We start from the raw sequence: 24,430 nt of genomic DNA, 5'->3' as shown, positions 1-24,430 counted from the left end.
TATTTAAAAACGATGGGCAAATAAATAACATAATTTTATCTCTTATGTCGGTTTGAGTTAGAACTAAATTCGATTTTTTGTAATTTGGTTGATTTTTCGGTTTAAAACTTTGGTTTGGTATAGTGCGGTTTATATGTGCACCACCCTAGGTTCCTTTATATTTTCGTCAGAAAAAAAAAGTGGTTAGTCTTAAAAATTTAGGGCCTTTCCGATAAAACTGGCTATATCGAAGGAATCACCTGTCGTCGGAAACAGGGGAAGATATTTAACTCATCAGCTTCCCCACCATCAAAACTCTAGTACGAACATGGAGACAAAGGTTTCCAAATGTTGCAAAAACCACCCTACCTCTTTATCTCCGAGGACAATGATCATCACAATAATCTCCAGTACACGAGCTTGAAAGACGTGATCTCAACAAGTTCCGATGGATTCGGTTCGTTCTTTTCTCCCAGCCAACACTGTCTTCCTTCTTGTCAAGACGGGTTTCTCTTGTCCGAGATGGATTCTTCTAACATCGCCATTAGAAACGAGCTAGTGAAAAGAGCGGCTTCTATGTATCTTCAGTCTTCTATGGTTGTCATTGCTCCCGACACGAACTGGTTCCGGAGATTCTGTTTGAAGGCTAAGCATCAGGCGGTTGCTGCGATTGATTGTCTTAGACCGGTTTGCCGGATTTTCGCTCGGTCTAGTTAAAGAGATGTTTTTAGAAAGGGTGATTCTAATTCTTCTTAGTAAATGTGTTGTAAAGTTTCAATTTTTTTTTTCCAACAAAGTTTCTTACATCACCTGAAGTATCATAAGAATCCCATCTATGAACAAATCATACCTACGTAGTAAGATTAAGGCATCATACATACTTTATAACGCTTTTTCTTAGCTCGTTTGGAAGAAGACCTTAACGTCTCTTTTCTCAGATCTTCAGTTGCTTTTGTGTCCAGAAACGGCTGCATCAAATAAAATAAAAGAGCAAACTTAGAACACATAAAAGCCGGTTTAGCCTGATGCGCAGTTTTGTTGTCATCAAGTTTCACTGTTTTGGTTCCAAGTCTAACAATTTCAATCCCAACTTTGGATTTCATGCCCTTGGTTTAACAATTCATTGAGTCATATGCGATATACGATAAACCAGGACTTGACTTTAGATAACAGGTTCATTTCAATGTACAAAGAGATGATGAGAAACATGCACAATGAAGAATAGAGAGAGACAGGAGAGTTGGAATTCTAACCTCGTCTTTTCTCTTTTGGAGCTCAAGAAGATCTCGACAAAGAGCAAGACACTCAGTGTGGTAAGCTGCAGCCAAATCCTTAACCAAAGCTTTCCTTTTGATGATCCCAATCACTTTCAAAATAACAGAATCAATTCCAAAGGAGTTGGTTTAGATACAATATACCACACAATGCACAGCTATTGAAACACAGCAAGCTAGTGGTGAGGGACTCATATGAACAGAACAACAACAACAACATAACAAGGAAGGATCTTAATGAAGCTATAACCAACAAAATTCATATATAAACAGAGTGATTGTTCACACCAATCACAGCTCTAAGCTCTCTCTTCATAGAGTGATCTGTCAGATTCGTGATTATGCTAGTACCAAAGGAGTTCAGATTAGAATTGAGAAATTTTAAGAAAATGAGAGCTTTTTGGGTAAGATTAACAATGGTGGAGGATAACTCAACAGTCTAATTGAAGAAAGAGCAACAACCAAAAAAACCCAGAAAGCAAAACCCTAGAAATCAATTTTTGATGTTGCGGAAACAAAATTAGAGAAATTACTTCGACTAGGATCAAACTTAGACGGAGGAGTAGAGGTTTCCGGCGGAAGATCTTCGGGTTGGGGTAAAGATTGCGACAAAGAAGGAAGAAGAGGTTCCAACGACGGTGGAGTTCGCTTCTCTTCTTCTTTCGCCATTGAAGAAAGTTTCAAGTTTCTTTTTTTCCTTCTGTGATTTTTTTTTGGTTTTGGTTATCTAATTGATGAAATTGTATTCTTTCTCCACTGTGATTATTAAAGCTCTGTTTTGTGTTTTACGTTGACTAAAAATGTTGACTTCACTTATTTTAATTTTTATCTAAACAAAAAAATTAATATATGCATTTAAGTAAAATGGAGTAGTATTCTACATTTGCTTTTCTAGTTTCTTTTTGTTTTCAAAATCGAGATTTTCACATTTTTTTATAACCGTTTTTATCAGTATGTTTAACTTTTAATGACATCTTTATTTACATACAACATGTATAAGTATATAACTAATTTACATGTCACTATAAAAAGAACAATTTGTTTGTTTATTCCGGTATCTATACCAACTGTTTTTCCTTTTTTACTTTCTAGAACCTCTAAAGTTAGCACAAGAATTAATTTAAGAGATTACTACGTGTTGACTTGATATTTTTGGATACTGACATTTTTCGCATATTTTTATAACCTTTTAAAAAAAGTCTTCTAATCCTTCTCTATATAAGCCCTTCTTCCTTTGTGCTCATCCACTAATTGGACAACCAAAATCTTTCGATAACACCTTTAATCTTAATTCATCTGCCCATTTCAACCCAAGCAAAACTCCTAAAACTGCATCAATGGCGACTGAAATGAGGTTTATTCAAACATGGGGAGAGGTTGCACCTTCAATGTCTCGTCGGATTCAGCAGAGACGATTATCGAAGAGCATCTCACAGCCTAAACTGGAAACGATATTTGAAGAAGGATGTGATAGTTTTGCGGTCAAGGCCCCTAAACGGATTGTGATATTTCTTCCTCTTCTACTCTCTACGCTTTTGTACTTTGTCTTGTACAAGATTATCAAGGACTGTTGATTGCTTTCTTTGATTTGTAATTTGAATGTGTTGTTAATAACAAAATCTATCCATGATTTTAGGTCAAGAAAGAGTTCGGACTTTAAAGACTCGGGTTTATTTTTTTTTTACAAGAAAACGTGTTTTGCATAGGTCAAAACACCCATTTTAACCATGTTTTCGAAAAGTTATATATTGGCCAAAGACCTATAAGTTATCGGCATAATTTGATACCGTCTCGTTTTGTTGATTTCTAGGACGCGTTTTTGCATATGAATCCATTTGTCAAAAAAATTCGAGCCACGTTCAGAAATGTCCTATTGGTAAAAAACCAAGAACTAATTAAGAATAAAACACATGCTATAAATTGATATTATTATTTGTGAATCAAATGACCAAATTAACACAATAAATTGAAACAAAGACATAAGATTATATTAAAAAAAAAACTCTTTAGCTTATACATAGTTACATTAAAATACATAACATATATGTATGTATGTTCAAGAAAATCGAACAACACGATCTTGTCTATACAACAAAGCACAAGATACGGCAGATATGATCGCCGGAACAAGAAGAAACAAACGATGTCGTTTTCCTACGACGACGACTCTGTAATGTGGATCTTGATGATTAAAATCATCCTCGAAAATGGTCTCTAGTGTCGGAGACATTGAACATGTCCGGCGAGAAATCACCGGCGCCGGCGCCATTTCATTTCCAGATAGGAATCTTCGTCTTACTAATTCTGATCTAACCATGATGACCTTAATTCGATCTTTTCTAGCTAGTTTCTCTCCCGTTCTTGAAAATGTTTTAAGATCGAAAAAGTTCTTGAAAGTATTCGGATTTCTAATAAGTTTCAATGGTGAATACTTCATACTTGGTCTATTTATATAGAGACTAGAGTTTAATGCACGGCGACAAAGAAAAGAAAACACGGTTTCAATTCGTTTGGAAGAAAAAAATCAAGTAAAAAAGAAAACAGATGGATCAACGGTTGTCTTTGGTCCAAATTGATATCGACAATATTAGCGATTGTAGAACTAACGACAAAATTGTCTCTATGATTTGTTGATGCATAGACTAACACACACCAATCAAATTTCTCAAAATTATCTTTGGGATATAATTATCAAGATATTTACTATGCCTATTGTTTTGAAATATGTGTTTGCTTACATTGGATCAAATATATCAATTCGAAAAGTATTATGTATGTTTTTTTTCTTCTTCCAATTAATAAAATTATAACCAATTATTTTTTAATAAAAAAATACTAATATTGTAGTTTCTATCACTGATACTTTTGAAATATCATAATTATGTAGGTCCTGATATTTTAGGTTTGATTTTAAAATTATTCATAAAGAAAAAAAATCTAAAATATTAAAATAATCTTACAACTTGAGTTTAGGAGAAGACGACGTGAGAAGAAGAAAGAAGAAATATGGGAGAACTATACGTACGAACAGTGGAAGTAGTTCTTAGTATGGAGTCCACATTTAGCTTTACAAGTCTTGTTTGGTTAGCTGTATCTCTACGTGTACGTACCAGAGAGTCACACACGACATGAGACTAATGAGATATTCGTTTAAAGTTTGTCAACACGTTTCAGTATCTTTTACAACTTGTAGACGCTAACTATCTTCTTTTCATTCTATTTCCAAACAAACAACTCCTTTTACACTCCCAAAAAAATCAAAAAAATAGTTTTAATCAGTACTTAGATCATCTCCAATGTGTTACTCTATTTTTTTCTCTAAAATAGAGCATTGTTTTCCTCTAATGTATTATTCTATTTTAAAGGTAAAAATAGAAGTAGTGTAAAAAAATAGAGATAAAAATAGAGTTGCTCTATAATATAGAGCAATCCTATCATTTTCTCTATTTTAGAATAAAATATAAAGTAGGGTTAGACCAAATGTTGCTCTATAATAGAGTTTTGACTGTAAAATAGAGTGGAGTTGAAGATGCCCTTAATACCAACAAACTTTTTTTCTATATATATATATATATAAAGTCAATTTCATAATTCACAAATACTTTAGCTTATGTGTAAATAACATAGTATTTTATTTCGAAATAATTAATTACAATTTACACCGTTGTTTTTTTTCAGTCATATAGTTCAGAAATGTATCAAAATACTTAAAAAAAAAAAATCAATTAGTGGTCCAGTTTTAATCATTTTACCAATTGTCCCATTATAATTTTACAAATACAAATAATCAACCATTAATCTTTACAACTACAAGAACAAGAAACCATGCATCTTCTATATGATTATCTCCAACGATAACCAACTCTGTTCAAACACTCTCTGAGCTCATCAAGCTTTTCTTAAGTCTCTTTGCTCCTTGGATTGAGTTCCATCTCGGACATGAAATACAGAAATAGTATGTGCTTTTGTCTTTGATTTAAATCTCTCTCATTATTCTCCTAGTCTTCACTACTTCCTCATACATCCTCGCATCTGGTTATATACCATTCTTGAAAAGCACCTTTGATCCTGATTTCTCAGGCTCAAGAACCTTTTCTTTAATTTTTCTCTGCAGCAAATTTTGTGAACTTTACGTTCTTGTTATCACTTCCCGGGCCAAGAAACGTAATCCAAACGGCATTTTATTTTCTCATCGCTTCAGTTAGTTTCCCTGCCCTGCCTCACACATCATTCATAAGCGTAAGTGATCTTGTATCGGTTTAACACCAAACCGAGATTACATGGGTTTCAACATAGTGTTTCGCTTCGAAGACAAGTCCTACGTGGTTACACGCACAGAGGACGCTCACTAGCTAGAGTAATGTGGTTTGGCGAAATTCCCTACGTTAGCAACTTCACCAGGACACCATGTAACTGCGTTCCCATTTCATCAAGCCCTATCCCAAAAAAACAACGCTTTTAATGAACTTGAGACAACAAACATGCTGGCACGAATTTTCGTTTTGATCAATCTTCACAATTAAATCCAGAGCCAAGCCTTAATGTCATGAAGTATTCCAAAAAAACAATGGCATAACTCTTTTATTTCCTTGAAAACAAGAAGTGAAAATCTAATAAGGCTACCGACTTTGGCATACATATCAACAAGTGTATTCAACAATAAAACGTCAGGATCATTATCGAGTTTTACGAAGTTACTGCAACATTTTAACATCTCATATATAGGGTTGCACAAGCGTTAAAAGTAAACAAAACTAAACTCGCTTGTGAAGTCTTTTATCAAGTTTATTTAGTCTTTTAAGTGTTTTATCATCTGTTTGAAGTAGTCAACTCATAGGAAGGTGGCTTCCGAAAATGTAGGAGTTGTTGAATAAGTTGCAGGTTTTTTAGGAAGTAGTGCTAAGTTGTAGTTCTACTATAAATCCTTTTCCTGTAACTCTTTAAATGTGAATACAAGAAGCTTTTCAGTTTATTCTCTTAGAGTTTCGACTTACAGAGATAACAAGTGGTATCAGAGCTTGTTACTAATCTGAGAGAAACGATGGGTGACAAAGACGTGATGATCATACCAAAGTTCGATGGCGACTACGAGCACTGGGCGATGTTGATGGAGAACTTTCTCCGGTCAAAGGAATGGTGGGATCTGATAGAAATCGGCATTCCAAGTCAGGAGAGGGGAACCGTTCTGTCAGGTGCACAAAGAAACGAGTTGCAAGAGAAGATTGTAGAGAAGACGGTAACAGATCACAAAGTGAAGAATTATTTCTTCGCCTCAATTGACAAGAAGATTCTGAAAACGATTCTCAAGAAGAACACGGCTAAGGAGTTATGGGAATCGATGAAGAAGAAACATCAAGGGAATGAGAGGGTGCAGAGTGCACAACTACAAAGGCTGAGAAGAAACTTTGAAGTCATTGAGATGAGGTATGGTGAGACGATAGAGTATTTCTCACGAGTGATGGAGGTTGCCAAAGCGCAATTTTGGAGAAGACATGCCCGATTCGAAAATCGTTGAGAAGATTCTCAGAACTCTTGCTGAGAAGTTCACATACATAGTATGTGCAATTGAAGAGTCTAAAGACATCAAGAGCATGACGGTAGATGGTCTACATAGTTCCTTGATGGTTCATGAGCAAAACATGATCAAACATGATGGAGAGGAGAAAGTTCTGAAGATTGAAGATCAATGGAAACTGATCAGAGGTAGAGGCAGAGGAGGATACTCAGCCAGAGGAAGAGGCAGAGGAGGTTATCCAGGGAGAGGTCGTGGTAAAGAACATGTGGAGTGTTTCAAGTGTCATAAAATGGGTCACTACAAGTCTGAATGTCCAGATTGGGACAAGGAAGCAAATTATGTCGAGATGGAAGAAGACTTGCTTCTGATGGCACAAATTGAGGAGGTAAAAACCGAAAAGAACAGGTTTGGTTCCTAGATTCAGGCTGTAGCAATCACATGTGTGGTTCAAAGGAATGGTTTATTGAGCTTGACAATACCTTTCAAAGAAACGTGAAACTGGGAGATGACAGGAGAATGTCTGTAGACGGAAAAGGAAAGCTGCGACTTGAGATCAATGGAAGGATCCAAGTAATCTCAGATGTCTATTATGTACCCGGACTGAATAACAATCTCTTTAGCGTGGGACAACTGCAGGAGAAAGGACTAAGAGTCATTATTGAAGACGGAGTGTATGAAGTGTGGCACAAAGAGGAGAAGAGAATGATTATGCACTCAATAATGTCAAAGAACCGGATGTTCATAGTCCTTGATGTTGTCAAAGATGGAAAAGAATCCGAAGAAGGTTGCTGCCTACAGATGATGGAGAAGACAAACAACTTATGGCACAGAAGATACAGACATCTCAACAACAAAGGCTTGAGCTCTCTAGCAGAAAAGAACATGGTGGTTGGATTACCAAAGCTGAGTCAAGAAGCAGAAGAGGCTATATGTGATATCTGTATGAGAGGAAAGCATAATCGAGAAAGCATCCCAAGGAAAAGCTTGTGGAAATCAACTCGTTGGCTCCAATTGGTTCACACTGACATATGTGGACCAATCACTCCAGTGTATGAGAGTGGAAAAAGGTACATCATCAACTTTATAGATGATTACAGTAGAAAGTGTTGGACTTATCTCTTGTCAGAGAAATCAGATGTTTTTAGAGTCTTTAAGGAGTTAAAGGCTGGTGTAGAAAGGGAACTAGGAGAGTTTTTGGTGTGTCTACGTTCTGACAGGGGAGGAGAATTCAATTCTCAGGAGTTTAATGAGTACTGCAGAGAGTATGGTATCAAACGTCAACTCACAGCTGCATATACACCGCAACAGAACGGGATTGCAGAGAGGAAAAACAGAATAGTCATGAACATGACACGGTGTATGATGCTAGAGATGGGGGTTCCAAGACGTTTCTGGCCAGAAGCTGTCCAATATGCTGTTCATATACTAAATCGAAGTCCATCAAAGGCGCTAGGAGATATCACACTAGAGGAAAAGTGGAGCAACCAGAAACCATCGGTGAGTCATCTCAGAGTATTCGGAAGCATTGCTTATGCTCTTGTACCATATGAAAGGCACATCAAGCTTGACGAGAAGAGTATCAAGTGCGTAATGTTTGGAGTGAGCAAAGAATCAAAGGCGTATCGTCTCTATAATCCAGTAACTAAGAAAATGGTGATAAGTAGAGACATTCACTTTGATGAGAGTAAAGGTTGGAACTGGGAAGAAAAACAAGGAGAGAAAGAGCTTGTGTGGGATGATTCTGAGATCGAACCAGTGGGAGAGGAGAATGTAGAAGAAGAAAATCAAGTTGGGGAAGAAGAAAATACAGTGGCAGAGGAGGCTGAACCAATCGCAGAAGCTAAAGTTCCTGTCAGAGAAGGATCTAAGAGGGAGATTAGGAGACCAATGTGGTTCAAAGACTTTGACACTAAAGGGGTTGGTTTCTTGGTGACAGAAGAAGAAGGAGAGATACTAGCACTGTTCATAGAGGATCCTACGAGCTATGAGGAAGCAACACAAGAAGAAGTGTGGAGAAAAGCAATGGAAAAGGAGATTGCTGGAATAGAAGAAAACAACACATGGGAACTAATTGAGTTGCCAGAAGGAGCTAAGGTGATCGGAGTAAAATGGGTGTTCAAAACCAAACTCAATGAGAATGGAGAGATTTATAAGTTCAAGGCAAGATTGGTTGCAAAGGGCTATCATCAGAAAAAAAGAGTAGACTTTCATGAAGTCTTTGCACCAGTAGCAAGATGGGATACGATAAGAGTAATACTGAGCAAAGCGGCAGAGAACGGTTGGACTGTTTACCAACTAGATGTTAAAAGTGCTTTCCTACACGGAGAACTGATGGAGGAGGTCTTTGTAGAACAACCAAAGGGGTTTGAGGTCAGTGGAGAATCAGAGAAGGTTTATAGATTGAAGAAAGCGTTGTACGACCTGAAACAAGCTCCTAGAGCTTGGTACAGTCGCATTGAAGGTTATTTTCAGAAGGAGGGCTTTGGAAAATGCTACTGTGAGCACACACTGTTCGTCAAAAGGGAAGGGGAGCATTGTCTCATTGTAAGTCTCTATGTTGATGACCTCATTTATACGGGAAACTCAACTAGGATGCTTGAGGAGTTTAAAAGCTCAATGATGAATGAGTTTTCAATGACGGATCTGGGGAAAATGAAGTACTTCTTGGGAGTGGAGGTTGTTCAGGATGAAAAGGGGATATTCATAAATCAGAAAAAGTATGCAGAAGAAACTCTACAGAAGTACGAGATGGAGAAGTGCAATGCTGTTAAGAATCCCATGGTTCCAGGTCATAAGTTGAGTAAGGCAGGAGCAGGAGAAGAGGTGAATCCCAGGACATTCAAGCAGCTTGTTGGTAGCCTCAGGTATTTAACTGCTACAAGACCAGATTTGATTTACTCAGTAAATTTGGTTAGCAGATACATGGAAAGTCCGAATGAGCAACATATGGTTGCAGTGAAGAGAATCCTGAGATACATTCAGGGAACAAGAGATTTTGGTATTCAATACAAGTATGGAGGGGAACAAAAGCTGGTTGGATATGTGGACAGTGATTATGCAGGTGATGTTGATGATTTTAAAAGCACTTTAGGATACGTCTTTATGTTGGGAGGAGCAGCGGTATCATGGGTCTCTAAGAAACAACCAATTGTGACGCTGTATACCACAGAAGCAGAGGAAGGAATGTTCTGTCAGAAATCGGGTTTGAACAAGAGGAAGGAACAGTTATGTTCTGTGACAACAGTTCCACTATAAAGTTGTCAAAGAATCCAGTGCTACATGGAAGGAGTAAGCACATCCATGTCAGGTTTCACTATCTAAGAGAGTTGGTGAATGATGGGATCATTCAACTCAACTACTGTGGTACGCAAGATCAGATAGCAGACATAATGACGAAGGATGTGAAGCTTGAGGTGTTCAAGAATCTCAGGAGCAGGATGGGAGTAAGAGCTAAGGACGTGTAAACTGGAAAGGAGGTATTCCAGTTTAGGGGAGGAAATGAAGTCTTTTATCAAGTTTATTTAGTCTTTTAAGTGTTTTATCATCTAGTTTGAAGTAGTCAACTCATAGGAAGGTGGCTTCCGAACATGTAGGAGTTGTTGAATAAGTTGCAGGTTTTTTAGGAAGTAATGCTAAGTTGTAGTTCTACTATAAATCCTTTTCTTGTAACTCTTTAATGTGAATACAAGAAGCTTTTCAGTTTATTCTCTTAGAGTTTCGACTTACAGAGATAACAGCTTGGCCTTATTCCAGTATATATGCCATGTGACGAAACCGCTTGATTGCTTCGAACAAGAATCACATTGCACATAGGAACAAAAGCAGAACATTCCATGAAGCCACACCTTTTAATGCTAATCCGGCAAAAACCCTCCAAAGAAGCTTTAAATCTGTCGTTACAGTCAAACTGCTTGCTATGAACTCGTGGGCTTTAATTCTGTCGTTACAGTCAAACTGCTTGCTATGAACTCGTGGGATTCATATCTAATAACAATGGCCATTCCCTTGTTCCAAAATCCGGTGCATGATTTTAGAACGCTAAGGAAAAAAACACTCGATCGTAACACCAAACAAATATACTTCTTTAGCGAACCGAACTAACTTCTTTAACAAACCGAACTAAACCAGGAATAAATTAGGTTATAATGTGAAAAAGCTAATTTAAGTACTAAGCAGAGAGACGTAAGGTCACCAATTCGGGCCCAACCAAAGTGGTCATAACTCAGCATGCAAAGTTAATCCCGACAGGGTTCGACATCTATATTGGTACCGATGGAGAGACAATTCTCTCCTATGCAATCCTGAGAAAGGAAGTTGCAACATGTTTGGCGCCTCAGCGAGTACTATGTGCCCCTATGTGGCTATGCTTTCGCAAGGAGGCTTAACTAACCCCCTTTGTTCTGAATTCCTAACTTAGGGGTTGCCTATCTAGAGAGAGCGCTCTCTCTGGTTGGCGATTTGAGGTAATCTAAATTACCTCTTTTTTAATCAGATTCTCAGTTTATCCCAGACTTTCTCTGCTTCCATAAGATCTTTCGTTTAGTGATAAGATATTGAGATTTAGTGTGGTAGTCGTCGTATCATGTTTTGGTTGTGAGTCATTGTTGTTTGAATCTTATACAAAGACTGTTATATTATTCATCTTCGTCTTCACTAGACTGTAATTAATATGCTAGTTTTAAATCATATAATTTATAAAAAATATGAGAAGGACAAAGATGACATTGCTATGAATGTGAAGATGTTTCAATGGTCATTGAGATAGCTCGTTTCTTTGTCTCCAAGTGTTTATATATGTGATTTGTGAACAAAATAATCGTTTCGTTTATCACCTATTATTATGGTTTATACTTTTATCATGTGATGACACATCTAGTCTCTTCGTTTTAAGTGGTTTTAGAAAATTGTGAACAAATTATCATTTTATCCAATGATATTACGGTGATTTATCATATGATATATTGATGAAGCCTTGATTTAGATTGTGGCAAATTTGAGAAGAAACACAGCAAAGAGAAGAAAAATATCACAGCTGTAGAATGCAATTAAAATTAAACTTTAATGGGCTCAGTTTATTGGGTTCTTAGCGGGCTTTGTTTACTCTATTTTTACCCGAGGATTCCGTTTAAGTATAAACAAAATTGAAGTTTAGACACCAATTCGAGCCTGTTCAAAGTGGTCGAGTCTCTCAGTTGAGAACTACTCCCACCAGGGTTCGAGTTTACATTGGTACCCAATTACATTGGCTTCTTTCGAGCATCATGCCTCGAGGAGGATGTTCTTCTCGCCGGAGGACTGTCTCCGTGCGCCGCTTCTTCTTCCCCTAGTGGAATACAATCTTTCCCAGTGTGGTTCTGGCATCTTCTATTGTCCGAGCACTAAGTCCCGAGAATCTTCTTCCCGTAGTGGAATGTAACTCTCTCCCAGTCAATCTGGAGAATCATCTCTCCCGAGGGCCGTACTCCTCGTGGACGTCTGTCTTCCACACCCGAGGGCCGTACTCCTCGTGGACGTCTGTCTTCCACACCCTTGTGGTTAGACCCAAATGAGGTAATCTAAATTACCTCTTTTTTACACTTTTTATTTTACACTAGGACTCAATTTTTTTTTTTTTTAAATGATAGAAAAACTTAACAACTCTGAAATCTTGAATCTTTAGAGAAACCCATATGGCTTATGGGGGATTTGGAATTGTTTTACAGGAAACAGAGATTTGGAACTCGAAGACTAAAGAGAGATTTTAGAGACTGTCAGTAAACCAAGAGTAAACGAAGACACACAAGAACTAACATTTGACTGTCGTGGAACCAAAAAAGGGGAAATAAACCAAAGTAAACATAAAGATGGAGATTCAAAACTGAAGGAATAAACGAAAAAACCAACACACTGACCTTAAACTGATGATGAGGATTGAGGAAGATGAAATGCAAATGCAAATAACCTTCGTTAATACCTTTTAATCTTGAACTCGTCTCTGGTTTTCATAAATTGTAATAGCAAACCAGCCTAAACCGGATTATACGGGTTGGCTAAGTATAATTGAATTAAAGCTTAGGTCACCAATTCGATACTTTCGTAGTGGTTGTGTTCACCCTAACAAGTTTCACGCCACCAGGGTTGGAATTGGCACCTCGTCGTCAGAGTTACGTTTGTTCTCTGCTTAAACCGCCTATTGGCTCTTGTTCAAAACTCATCATCCACCTACCGGTGGCAGATGTGTCTTCTTGAGGTAATCTAAATTACCTCTCTTTTTTGCTTTTTGATTCATTTGTAATATCAGGTCTGTGTTAACAATAACACAGAGTCACGGTTTAGCATATAATTAATATTATTAGTTTGAGTACAAGAAACAGTATACATGGTTTTTTTTTTAAGAAGTCTCTTTCAAGGGAACATCAAAGAATGAATCTTGAACCACAAGTTACATAGATAGATCGAATCATTTACTAGAAAGTGGGAAACCAATCCCGTTGCGTGTTGTAGGAAATGTTGCAAACAACATACTACAAAACACCCCTACGCCAACCGGCAACGCCGTTAGAACCTCCAATGCTTCAGCTGACGGTGCCGGAAAGAAACAATTTACCGCGTTCCGATCGAATAAAACCACCGCACCAAACACGAAAAAAGACATGAAGGCGTGAACAAAATCTATAAACCTTAGCTTGTATCTCTTTGATAATTCCTGAGGAAGAGTTGTGGATCCGTCGATGATCCAAAACCCGTGGAATGTTGCGAATCCGTAGCAAATAGTACCGTTTTTGTCTTTGTAAGAGTCCGTGAAGCTAAGTATAAAGCAAGAGAATCCACATATTGCCACTAGTGTCGATGTCATGATCTTGCTAACTAAATCGCATTGACCGCCGTTTTGAAAAAATTGGCGATAAGAGCTGAAACGCGAGAACCGTTCCTGTTGGTAAGAGATTGGCTAAATGAGCAGTGGTTTGAAACGTTTGACCTATTGCCTTTTGTATCCATGTTGTTCTTTCTATATCTGGAAAGTCTTTGTCTTGTTCAAGAAGTGGCTTTTTGATGTCTTCTTTAGTACTTCTTGGATGATCTTCATCAACTTTGATCTCCATATCTTTGAAGTTGCTTTCCTTGTGTCTCAATGTTTTTCTCTGATTTTAGGTAATGATTTGATGTAAGAAAGAATGATGAGGAAATCTAAAGTAGAGGATATACTTATAATAGAGCAAGGTGAGAGAAAATAAGCTTTACACTTTTCTTATTCCTTGCAAGTAACCTTTGAGACCAAACTAAAGTCTTTGTTTAAGTGAAGCATGTTCTTTGCACACTTTTTTTTATATATCTATGAGAGGATCATATTTTTTTTTTTCTTTTTTCTTTTAAGATAATTATACGTTTTTCGTAACGTCTCTATTTTTAGGTTTTAAAATATTGTTTTAAGGTTTCTATGGAGTTTCGTGACATATCCGAGTCCTATGAACAAATCTATGTCTTTGTAATTTTTGTTTACGTTCTTTAATTTATAGTAATTCATTTTGTTGAAAAAAACAATTATTTTGTTTGTATTAAATCAATTTCGTAAATTGTTATTCCGAGTGGGAGTTTTATTCAGACCGTGTCAAACTGTCAATTGTCAATGAGAAGCGCCTTGTATTATATCATCTATAATCGTTTTAAAATAGATAATTTTGATCTCGAGCATGTTTTCTCATTTTCAAAGTGGATATAAAGAATCTTTTAGATTATCTCGTAATTTAAAAAAAATATGACTAATCCGTCGTGGAGGTGTTGTAAGGTCTTGGGTAAACATTTGTTGAATAACGTAAAGTGCTTAATTAGTCAACCCACGAATTTTCGTTTCTTTCACCTTTATAGTTCCTTTTTCAAAGAATCTTTATTTAGGTATTAGTTGTATCATCATTTTAATTGTTAATTTACGAAACTTCATGCATTGGGACCTGCACGTTGTACATTTTATTAATCTTAAAATACCAAATTATTTTCTAAGAACATAGAAAGAAACAACAAACAAAAAGCGTAATTATGATTGATTGTTGCTTGGTGATTCTATTTGCTGCATAGTTCTCATTTCTTCAGTAATAGTTTATTTTTATTTTTATCATAGCTCATGATTTAGTTTATAAATAATCACATTCGCATGAGTATTATGATGATTATCAAGTGCACGAAACAATAAACATCCTGAGACTTGGAAGGAACGATCTTGTCATAATTTGGACGGTGGACCTAATTTGCTTTCGTGTGGAACAAGATATATTTATCTTCTTCTGTTCTTTTGGTTTTGTGGTAAGTTTTAGGTTTCCTTTATACTTTTCCTTCCACGTTGATTTCTTCTGTTCATAAATAATAACTTTATATTTCTATGTTAATAGTTAATAACTTAATACACTTGCGCCTACTTTTATCTAGTATATTTAAATAATAACTCATACCGAATTTATTTCCCTTTTCACTTTTGTTTTTATTATATAAATGATAAATATGTCAATATGAATTATTAATTCACGTTTTTGAATATTTTTTTATAAATTAACTGATTAAAATTGAATGGATTTGGAAAATAGATTATGTTAATATTTTTAAAGATACATATACATTTTAAAGATATATAGTAGAATCATTGATTATGTTAAAATTCAGATATATAATTGATTATGTTTGATATTTCAGTATAAGTCATTAATTGATATCGTTTTAGAAATTTATCTCTGAGAATATAGTAATGCACACAGCTCTATTCACTTCTGATGTTCTTAGAGGAGTATTTCCTACTGCGTTAATTGATTATCATACACAATTATAGTTACATGATTTTATCCTTTTTATTTCAAACTTCCATTTTAATAGATACAAATACCTAATATTGATTTTTTTTAATACATTTACATATATGAAATAATTATGGAAAATATTACGCCATTTGACATATATCGTATAAGCTAAAACTTAGAAACTAGTACCTCAAGAAATCGTGTTCCAACCATAGTTATACAGATGTGTGTATGTATATAAATACCAGCTACACAAAAACCAAGTTAACAAAACACAAGATCTAAACATCTACTCCAAAAAAAAGTATGAAAAACTTCTCGGTCATTTTATTTGTTTTAAGTCTTTGATTGTTCAACCATGTATCTAGCAGCGGAATCAGGATCGCGAACGAGCTTAAATTCAACAAAAATCTTTGGATAAGATGTTATTCCAAAAATGACGTTATTGGTCCAAAAATAATACCAATGGGACAAGATTATTCATTTTATTTTGGCCCTAACTTTTTTCATACAACACGTTTTATGTGTAAACTGAAACAAGGTCATAACTATAAACATTATCAGAGTTTTACATCATTCAAACTTTTCAGTAATTTAGATACGGAAGGCCTATGGGATTGGAGAGCAAGAGAAGATGGAGTTTATTTAAAGAAAGATGATGAAGATGGTTCTATTGTTCAGAACCCAATTGATTTACATAAAGAGTATGACTGGATAAATAAAAAAGGTTAACAAGATATCTTACAAAAAGTTGTATTACGTTTTTAAACAAGAAAAAAAAAGTATCTTGATCTCGAGTATTTTATCAACAAGTTAAAAATCAAATAAATAAAAAACTGAAATTTACCCCGATTGACTCAAATTTTAGCAAATCAATGAACTGTAGGAAGAATTGAAAAATCTTAGAATGTATATACTCAGATGAAAGAGTGTGAGAGTTTGCTACATATGAATGTGTGATACAAATAAAGTTTATTCATCATAGTTTCGTATGCTAATTTGGAGCTAATGGAGGGATTTAGATATCTCGAGAGATAGTTGTACAGAAAGTAACTCTTATATTGTAATACACTTTGGTGCCTTTGTGATCCAAGTCGAGCAATAACGAGCCATCAAAATGATATAAGCCCAACATAGTCAGTGAATTAGATTGAGAAGAGGTGTAACATCCGCGAACCAGAAATTCAATTTTTGGTAGGGGTGTCGATCGACACTCCTAGTGTGTCGGTTGACACCATTCGCGGTTGGTCAAATCGGTTCGATTTCAATTCTCTGGTTCGCGTGGCTGGTTTAGAAAAGCCCTAAACTCGAGTTTTTAAGGGAAAACTCGACGACTTCCACTTCTTTTAGTTGTTTCTGCACATCTAAGAGAGAAAGAAGAGAGAACAAAGTCTCTGTGAGAGTTCTTGAGGTTTTTGTGGATTCTCTGTCTCTATAAGGTGAGTTTTCTTCTGGACGGTGTTGATCCAAAGCTAGGAACATGGTGGAATCTTGTGGTGGTGTGGTTTAGTCGTGTGTTTGTGAGATCTCGTTGTTTGGCTAAGGTGAATGCATGACCATAGCTTATATAAGCTAAGATTTTTGTTTCTGTGATTTTGTGTGTTGTGTGGTTGTTTCCTTTGGTTGTTTGTGAGTTTTTCGTAGCTCCTGAGGCTTGGATTCGTTCATGGGATCTTGTGGGACGAAAAGGAGAAGCTTGGAGCCGAGATTCGGAGATTCTATTCGAAGGAAATCACTGCTCGGCATCAGTGTCGGTCGACACCAACGCGAGGACGACACAGGGACTTAGTGAGCATCGGTCGACACCATGTGGAGGTGTCAGTCGACAGCATGTGGAGGTGTCGGTCAACACCATGTGGAGGTGTCAACCGACACCATGTGGAGGTGTCAACCGACACCGTTAGGGTTTCGGGAGTGTCGAGCAGGTGTCGGTCGACATCAATGTGGTGTCGGTCGACACCAGTTGACCAGTGTCGGTCGACACTTTTGGGTGTTGGTCGAGACCCTTCTGACAGCGAGCGGTTTAGGTCTTTTTGTTTTGTGCATGTTTCTGGTTTGTTTTATTATTGTTGTTTGTGGCATGAGAGATCTTATTGCTTCTGTGTATAGCCTATTAGATGGAATGATTGCCTCACTAAGTATTTCTGGTAATACTTACGCCTCTCTTTTGTGTTGTGGCGCAGGTAAAGGCAAAGTGTGATTGTGGGATCAAGGCGATGAAGAGGAGGATGTTCTAGAGACTCGGTTGTTTTCTCTGTGTCTTTGTTAGGATGCTAGAGTGGAACTTAGTGGTCTAGAATGGATGTTAGGAATGTTGGTTTCCTTATTGGTTATGTTCTGGATTATTGTTGGAATTGATGTTATATTATTTCTTGACGGTTATTGATTATTGGAGTTGGTTTATTATGGTTATTCGCTGTTGTTGATGATTAGGGGTAGGTTGCTAGTGAGTATGAGATCATTAGATACTAGGTTATAGAAAAAACGGATCGAATTGTTTCAAGAGAGTATTGAGATGTCTAGACTTATAACCCGCACAACGCGCGGGACTATAACATTTTTATTATTAATGTGACCTGTTGAATATAATTATAATTATTCATTATTAAAAATATAAATCTATATAGATTTCAAACTTATTTTATTAATCGATATATAATTTATCTATTTCCTTTAACATTTTTTGACAATTTTTTCTTTTTTATTTTTCCGTATACACTCGTCTGTCTTTTTACATTATATTATCACAATTATAACATATTGGTTATGAAGACATATTGTAACTATTTTTCATCTACTTTCAACTTCCAATACTCTTTTGTTTTTTTATCAGTTGAGTGATCATTAATTATTAACATACACGTAAAAAATCTTAGAGAATATACCCACCTTTTGTCGCCAAGTTTTTTTTAACAATGTTTTACTACACGTATATTTTGCTTTCTAGCAATAAATCTCATAATTGAACTTGTTTCTATTCATAAACATCATATTATAACATCAAATATTATATTTTATCTTAACTGTTTGACAAAAGAAATATTATGTTCACATATATAATTTTTTATACTTTAAAATATGTATAGTCTAGTATGTTTCTATGTAGTATTCTTTTAGTTTGATTCTCATAAATCTACAAACTCATAAGACTCTACTTTTAAATAGAATTTTTTTAAAAAAAATTAATTAAAATTTTGCAATAGTGAGTTTTCTTTAATATGTTTTATTTCAAGTAATCTTATACATTTCTCTTAAATATATACATTATTTTAATTTTTGAGCACTTGATTAAAATTTGCTCATTTTTTGGATATACCTTTTTTATAACAAATTTCATCATTTTTCAAATTTGAAAACGATATATAACATAGATCACTCAAACTATTTTAATTATTTATATTATTTACAATTCTAAATAATAATATGGAGCAAATCCTTCTGGTTGTAATCGGTAACATGAATTTATAAATTAGCACTAACAAACATAGTCTAAAGTTTAAAATACATATATCTTTTATTAATTATATTATACTATAAGTGAAAATAATAATATGCACCGACTTTTAATCGATAACATGAATTTATAATTTAACACCAAAAATTGAATAACCTCTTGATTTAAAAAACCTTTAAATTTTTGTGTTTATTTTTTTTAAAAGCTTATTTTCTATATCCTAATAATTGTAACTCTTGAAAGTAATTGTTGTTCCATTATGATAGCTTTATTTTCCTCTATTTCTAGTCTTTTTAAAATATCTAATTTTATATTTACGTAATCTCTATTCATATTTTACTTTGATATTTTTTTGTTGTATTTTTTCATTTCGTTTATGTTTTACATTTTAGTTTAAATTATTATTTTTAATAATAGTAAAATATTATAGAAATAATGAATTAATTGATGCATTAATTTTAGACTTTATGTGAGCTCACACCTACCAAAGAAAAGGAGGTGAGAATAATTGTAATGGGGGACTCTAGGGTTTCGGGTGGGGGCGATCAGGACGCGACTATGGTGGATATTGGAGGGAAACCTCTAGGAGATCCACCGGATACGTCTCAGACATGGGTGCAAAAGGTTATCGGTTGTAATAGCGGGTGTTTGCCTATCCCGGAGGAAGTTTTGGCTGATGGGTTTGTGTCGGAGAGGGTTGTTTTGGAGTTTCCGAATGGGGAGGATGGTGGTAGTCACGATCGGAGATGAATTTTTGTCGGTGATGAAGAGTTTATGGAAAAGGTGCATGATTGTCAAGGTTTTAGGCAGGCATGTCTCGATAGCAATGTTGAGTCAGAAGCTACAGGAGTTATGGAAACCTAACGTTGCTATGTTCATGATGGATCTGCCCCGTCAAATTTTTATGGTACATTTTGAGAGGGAAGAGGAATACTTGGCCGCACTGTCTGGGGGACCGTGGAGAGTGTTTGGGAGCTACCTAATGGGGCAGGCTTGGTCATCGGAGTTCAATCTGTTAACGGATGAGATCGTTACTACACCTGTTTGGGTTCGACTCACAAACATCCATGTGCATTTTTACCACCGATACATTCTAATGGGTATTGCAAAGGGTCTTGGGAAGCCGGTTCGAGTGGATCTGAAAACTCTGAACCTTGAGAGAGCAATATTTGCCCAAATTTGTGTGGAGGTTGATTTGAAGAGGCCCTTGAAAGGATCAGTGATGGTGAACGGTGTGAGATTTTATGTATTCTACGAGGGACTTACGAACATTTGCTCTTTGTGTGGCCTCTATGGTCATCTAGTGCATTTATGCCCACACAACCGTCGAGAGATGCCTCCAGTGGAAGTGACACCGCTGACGATTGTTGTCACGGAAGTACAGCGGGGTACTCAGTTCGAAGACGGGTTCACAGTGGTGACGGCGAAAGGTAGGAGATCAGATTCGCAGGGGAGTCCGAGGAGGTCTACCGGAGGTGCGGTGAGTAGTAGGGGTGGAGCTTACCGCCGAGAACCCTTGGCGGTGAAAGATTCTGCATTAATTACAGTATCTAATATTTTTGGTAACTTGGTGGAGGATATTGATAGGGAGGACTTAAGGCAATAAGTTGATTCTACAGGAGTGGATAAGGAAAATGTTAACAATCAGAATCAACTGATTAGTGGAAAGAGTGTTGCTCAAGGAAAGGGAGTGATTTTTGGGGCTACGGGTTCGGATCCGAGGAGTAGTGGTCGGACACGGGAAACAGTAAAGGAGATAAGGCTTGGGATGAAAAGCTCAGCACTTAATGGACCGAAGCCCACTCATTCGAAAGTTGCACGACCTACAAGGGGGCTAGTGTTCGGCCCACTAAGGGGAGAAAATAAATTGTCTGCTTTGGGAGATTGGGAGGTTTGTACTCATCGGAGATTGCACAGATACATGATGGTATTGTACAGGGGAGGAGCAACTCCGCTTTAGAGGCAGATGAGTTGGATTCGACCTTGTCACTCATGGTTTTGGGGTCGGGTGCCCAGAATGACATGGCGGAGAGCGGCGAGGTCGCTCAGCTGGAGTAACGGGGTTCCCCGGTAGTTTTGTTATGTTATTGCAGAGTCATGATGAATTGCATCTTGTGGAATTGTCGGGGGGCAAATAAACCCAAGTTGAGATGATCAATTCATTATCTTTTGAAGAAATTCCCTGTAGATATGTTAGCCGTCTTTGAAACTCACGCCGGTGGTGATCGAGCAGGTCGTATTTTTCACAGGTTAGGGTTTGATAACTCTTTCCGGCTAGATGCGGTGGGACAGAGTGGGGGGGCTTTGGCTCTTATGACGCACCAGAATTAGAGATGTGATGATTGTCGAGTCTACCGACCAATTTATTCACGCTAAAGTTGTGAATGGGTTAGATTCAGTCAATTGGTTGGTGGTATACGCGGCACCCACAACGAGCCGAAGGGGTGGGTTGTGGGGTAGGCTTAGTGATGTGGTAAGAGGGGTAGAGGGACCTGTGGTGATAGGAGGAGATTTTAACACAATTCTCCGGTTGGATGAGCGGTCGGGTGGGAATGGCCGTTTATCATCGGACTCCCTATCTTTCGGAGGATGGATTAATGACCTTTCTCTGATTGATATGGGTTCAAAGGGAATAAATATATTTGGAGAAGAGGAAAAGAGGAGTGGTTTGTTGTGGCCAAGAGACTGGATCGTGTTATGTGTTGTGCTCATGCTCGTTTGAAATGGGAAGAAGCAACGGTGACACATTTACCGTTTTTAGCTTCGGATCATGCGCCTTTGCTTGCACGTTTAAATTCAGAGGTGAGGATGGATCCAAAGAGACGCCCTTTTCATTTTGAAGCAGCGTGGCTGACACATCTTAGTTTTAAGGAGTTACTGGCTCACTCTTGGAATAACGAGATTGCAACTCCAGTCGCTTTTAAGAGGTTGCAGGAGACACTGAAGGAATGGAACAGAGAAGTTTTTGGTAATGTACAGAAGAAGAAGGAGAAGTTACTTGGTGATATCAAAGATGTTCAAGGGCAATTGGACCTACGCCAGACAGATGTTCTGCTACACCGTGAAGAAGAGCTCTTGAGTGAGCTTGACTTGGTACTAGAGCAGGAGGAAGTCTTATGGTTTCAGAAGTCTAGGGTGAATTGGGTTGTTCATGGTGATAGGAATACAAGTTTCTTCCATACCTCTACAATCATTCGCAGACGTAAAAACCGGATTGAAATGTTGAAGGGTGATGATGGTAGATGGATAACAGATGCAAAGGAGCTTGAAGGAATAGCTCTCGAATATTATAGGCGGTTGTACTCTCTGGAGGATGTGGAAGCAGTGGTGGAGTCTCTCCCGCATGACGGTTTTATGCGGATTTCCCAAGAGGACCAGAGAGTGTTGTCGAAGCTTTTTTCAGAAACGGATGTTGAAAAAGCTGTTCGAAACATGGGGAGTTACAAGGCGCCAGGTCCAGACGGATACCAACCACTCTTCTACCAGCATAATTGGGCAGTGATGAGTGAATCTCTCTATCGGTTTGTATTAACTTTTTCCAGGACAGGGCTTTTACCGCCCGAGACTAATAATGCTTTATTAGTACTTATTGCCAAAGTGACAGGTTGATTAGCTTATGTAGTGTGTTGTTTAAGACAATCACAAAGGTAACGGTGGAGAGATTGAAGGGATTCATGACAAGAGTAATTGGGCCTGCACAAACAAGCTTCATCCCGGGAAGGCTGAGCTCTGATAATATCATCATTGTTCAAAAGGCTGTTCACACCATGCACCGGAAAATGGTAGGAAAGGTTTTATGCTGCTCAAGCTGGACTTGGAAAAAGCATATGATCGAATATGGTGGGATTTTCTTGAAGATACTTTGAAGGCGGTGGGTTTGTCAGATGTTTGGATTAATTGGATCATGCAATGTGTGACCGGACCTTCAATGAATCTCTTGTGGAACGGTGAGGACATAGAGTCGTTTAAACCGCTCAAGGGGTTGCGACAGGGTGATTCGTTGTCTCCCTACTTGTTTGTGTTGTGTATGGAGAGCCTTTGTCATTTAATTGAGGACTCAGTTGAAGCTAAGAGATGGAAGCCAATCAGTTTGTCTCAAATGGGTTCGAGACTCTCCCACATCGTTTTCGCTGATGATCTGATTCTTCTAGCAGAAGCTTTTGTAGCTCAAATTCGTGTAATCCGAGGTGTGTTGGAACGTTTTTGCATGGAATCTGGGCAGAAAGTTAGTCTCGAGAAATCAAAAATCTTCGTCTCGGAGAATGCGTCTCGGGAGTTGGGGCAGTTAATCAGTGGAGAAAGTGGAATAAAATCGACAAAGGAATTGGGTAAGTACCTTGGAATGCCATTTCTCCAGAATCGTTTTAATAAGGAGACTTTCAGCGAGGTGGTGGAAAGGGTCTCCTTGAGGCTCATAGGTTGAAGGGGCTATGTTTAAGTTTTGCTGGGAGGTTGACTTTGACAAAGTAGGTTTTGTCTGCTATCTCGGTTCATACTATGAGTACGATCAAGCTGCCACAGGCTACGCTGGACAGTCTGGACAGGGTGGCACGAGATTTCTTATGGGGTAGCTCTCCTAAAAAAAGAAAGCATCATTTTGTGGCCTGGAAGAGAGTTTGTTTGCCTAAATGGGAAGGTGGTTTGGGAATCCAAACAGCGAAAGACATGAATAAAGCATTGATTGCCAAGGTAGGATGGCAGATACTGCATGACCAGCATAGTCTTTGGGTGAAAGTTTTCAGAGCTAAGTACAAGGTAGGGGATGTTCATGAGCCGGATTGGAATGTGGCTAAGAGTCATTGATCGTCAACTTGGCAGAGTGTGGGAATAGGGCTGCGAGAAGTAGTGTTTAAAGGACTTGGTTGGGTTGTTGGAGATGGGTGACATATAAGATTCTGGACGAATGCTTGGCTTTCCTCTAAATCGTTGGTCGAGGATATCACACATGATCTGCCTATTGCTTTTGCGGACATTACGACTAGATATCTCTGGAGTAATGTGGTGGTTGGGATTTCACTCGAATCTCCCCATATCTCTCAAAAGATAAACTGTTAGGGCTTGTTGCGGTTGTGATTGATAGTTTTACATGCCCTAAGGACAGGTTGTCTTGGACTGGGACCTCAGAGGGTGAGTTTAATGTTCGCTCTGCCTATAGTCTATTAACTAAGGATGGAGTATGTAAACAAAACATGAGGTGTTTTTATGGCCGCATCTAGAGAATGATAGTGTCGGAGAGAGTAAAATTGTTTCTTTGGCTGATGGTTCATCAGGTGATTATGACGAATGTGGAAAGGAAGAGGCGACATCTTGCAGATTCTGAGGTTTGTCAAGTTTGTCGAGGGGGAGTGGAAACTATTATCCATGTACTACGTGATTGTCCTGTCATGACGGGTCTTTGGGATAGGATAATGTCGACTTCAATGCGTTCTAATTTCTTTACGATATC

General features: G+C 37.4%; 4 protein-coding genes and 2 pseudogenes across 4 annotated transcripts; 3 read left to right on the top strand and 3 right to left on the bottom strand.

Annotated features, from left to right (window-relative positions):
- Positions 1–327: 327 nt before the first annotated feature.
- LOC104723225 (uncharacterized) lies at positions 328–788 on the top strand. Its single transcript, XM_010441557.3, has one exon. The coding sequence runs from the start codon at positions 328–330 to the stop codon at positions 694–696; it is 369 nt and encodes a 122-aa protein (XP_010439859.1). The 3' UTR covers positions 697–788.
- LOC104723223 (uncharacterized) lies at positions 729–2,009 on the bottom strand. The gene is made up of 3 exons (XM_010441556.3): positions 1,787–2,009; positions 1,233–1,345; positions 729–947 (listed from the first exon to the last, which is right to left on the bottom strand). The coding sequence occupies exons 1-3, from the start codon at positions 1,920–1,922 to the stop codon at positions 843–845; spliced, it is 354 nt and encodes a 117-aa protein (XP_010439858.2). The 5' UTR covers positions 1,923–2,009; the 3' UTR covers positions 729–842.
- A 1,155-nt stretch (positions 2,010–3,164) lies between these two features.
- LOC104723222 (uncharacterized) lies at positions 3,165–3,700 on the bottom strand. The gene has a single exon (XM_010441555.3). The coding sequence runs from the start codon at positions 3,688–3,690 to the stop codon at positions 3,310–3,312; it is 381 nt and encodes a 126-aa protein (XP_010439857.2). The 5' UTR covers positions 3,691–3,700; the 3' UTR covers positions 3,165–3,309.
- A 9,378-nt stretch (positions 3,701–13,078) lies between these two features.
- Positions 13,079–13,913, bottom strand: LOC104723221 (protein DMP4 pseudogene; annotated as a pseudogene).
- Positions 13,914–15,825: 1,912 nt separating this feature from the next.
- Positions 15,826–16,382, top strand: LOC104727936 (S-protein homolog 17 pseudogene; annotated as a pseudogene).
- Positions 16,383–19,810: 3,428 nt separating this feature from the next.
- Positions 19,811–21,042, top strand: LOC147933901 (uncharacterized). Its single transcript, XM_087472376.1, has 3 exons — positions 19,811–20,546; positions 20,604–20,875; positions 20,923–21,042. The coding sequence occupies exons 1-3, from the start codon at positions 19,811–19,813 to the stop codon at positions 21,040–21,042; spliced, it is 1,128 nt and encodes a 375-aa protein (XP_087328502.1).
- The last annotated feature ends 3,388 nt before the right edge of the window (positions 21,043–24,430 follow it).

This window comes from Camelina sativa, chromosome 11, assembly GCF_030686135.1.
Source record: "Camelina sativa cultivar CO46 ecotype springtype chromosome 11, ASM3068613v1".
Taxonomy (NCBI): domain Eukaryota; kingdom Viridiplantae; phylum Streptophyta; class Magnoliopsida; order Brassicales; family Brassicaceae; genus Camelina; species Camelina sativa.
Note: the sequence above shows the minus strand (reverse complement) of the source record. Positions and strands in the feature narration are given on the sequence as shown.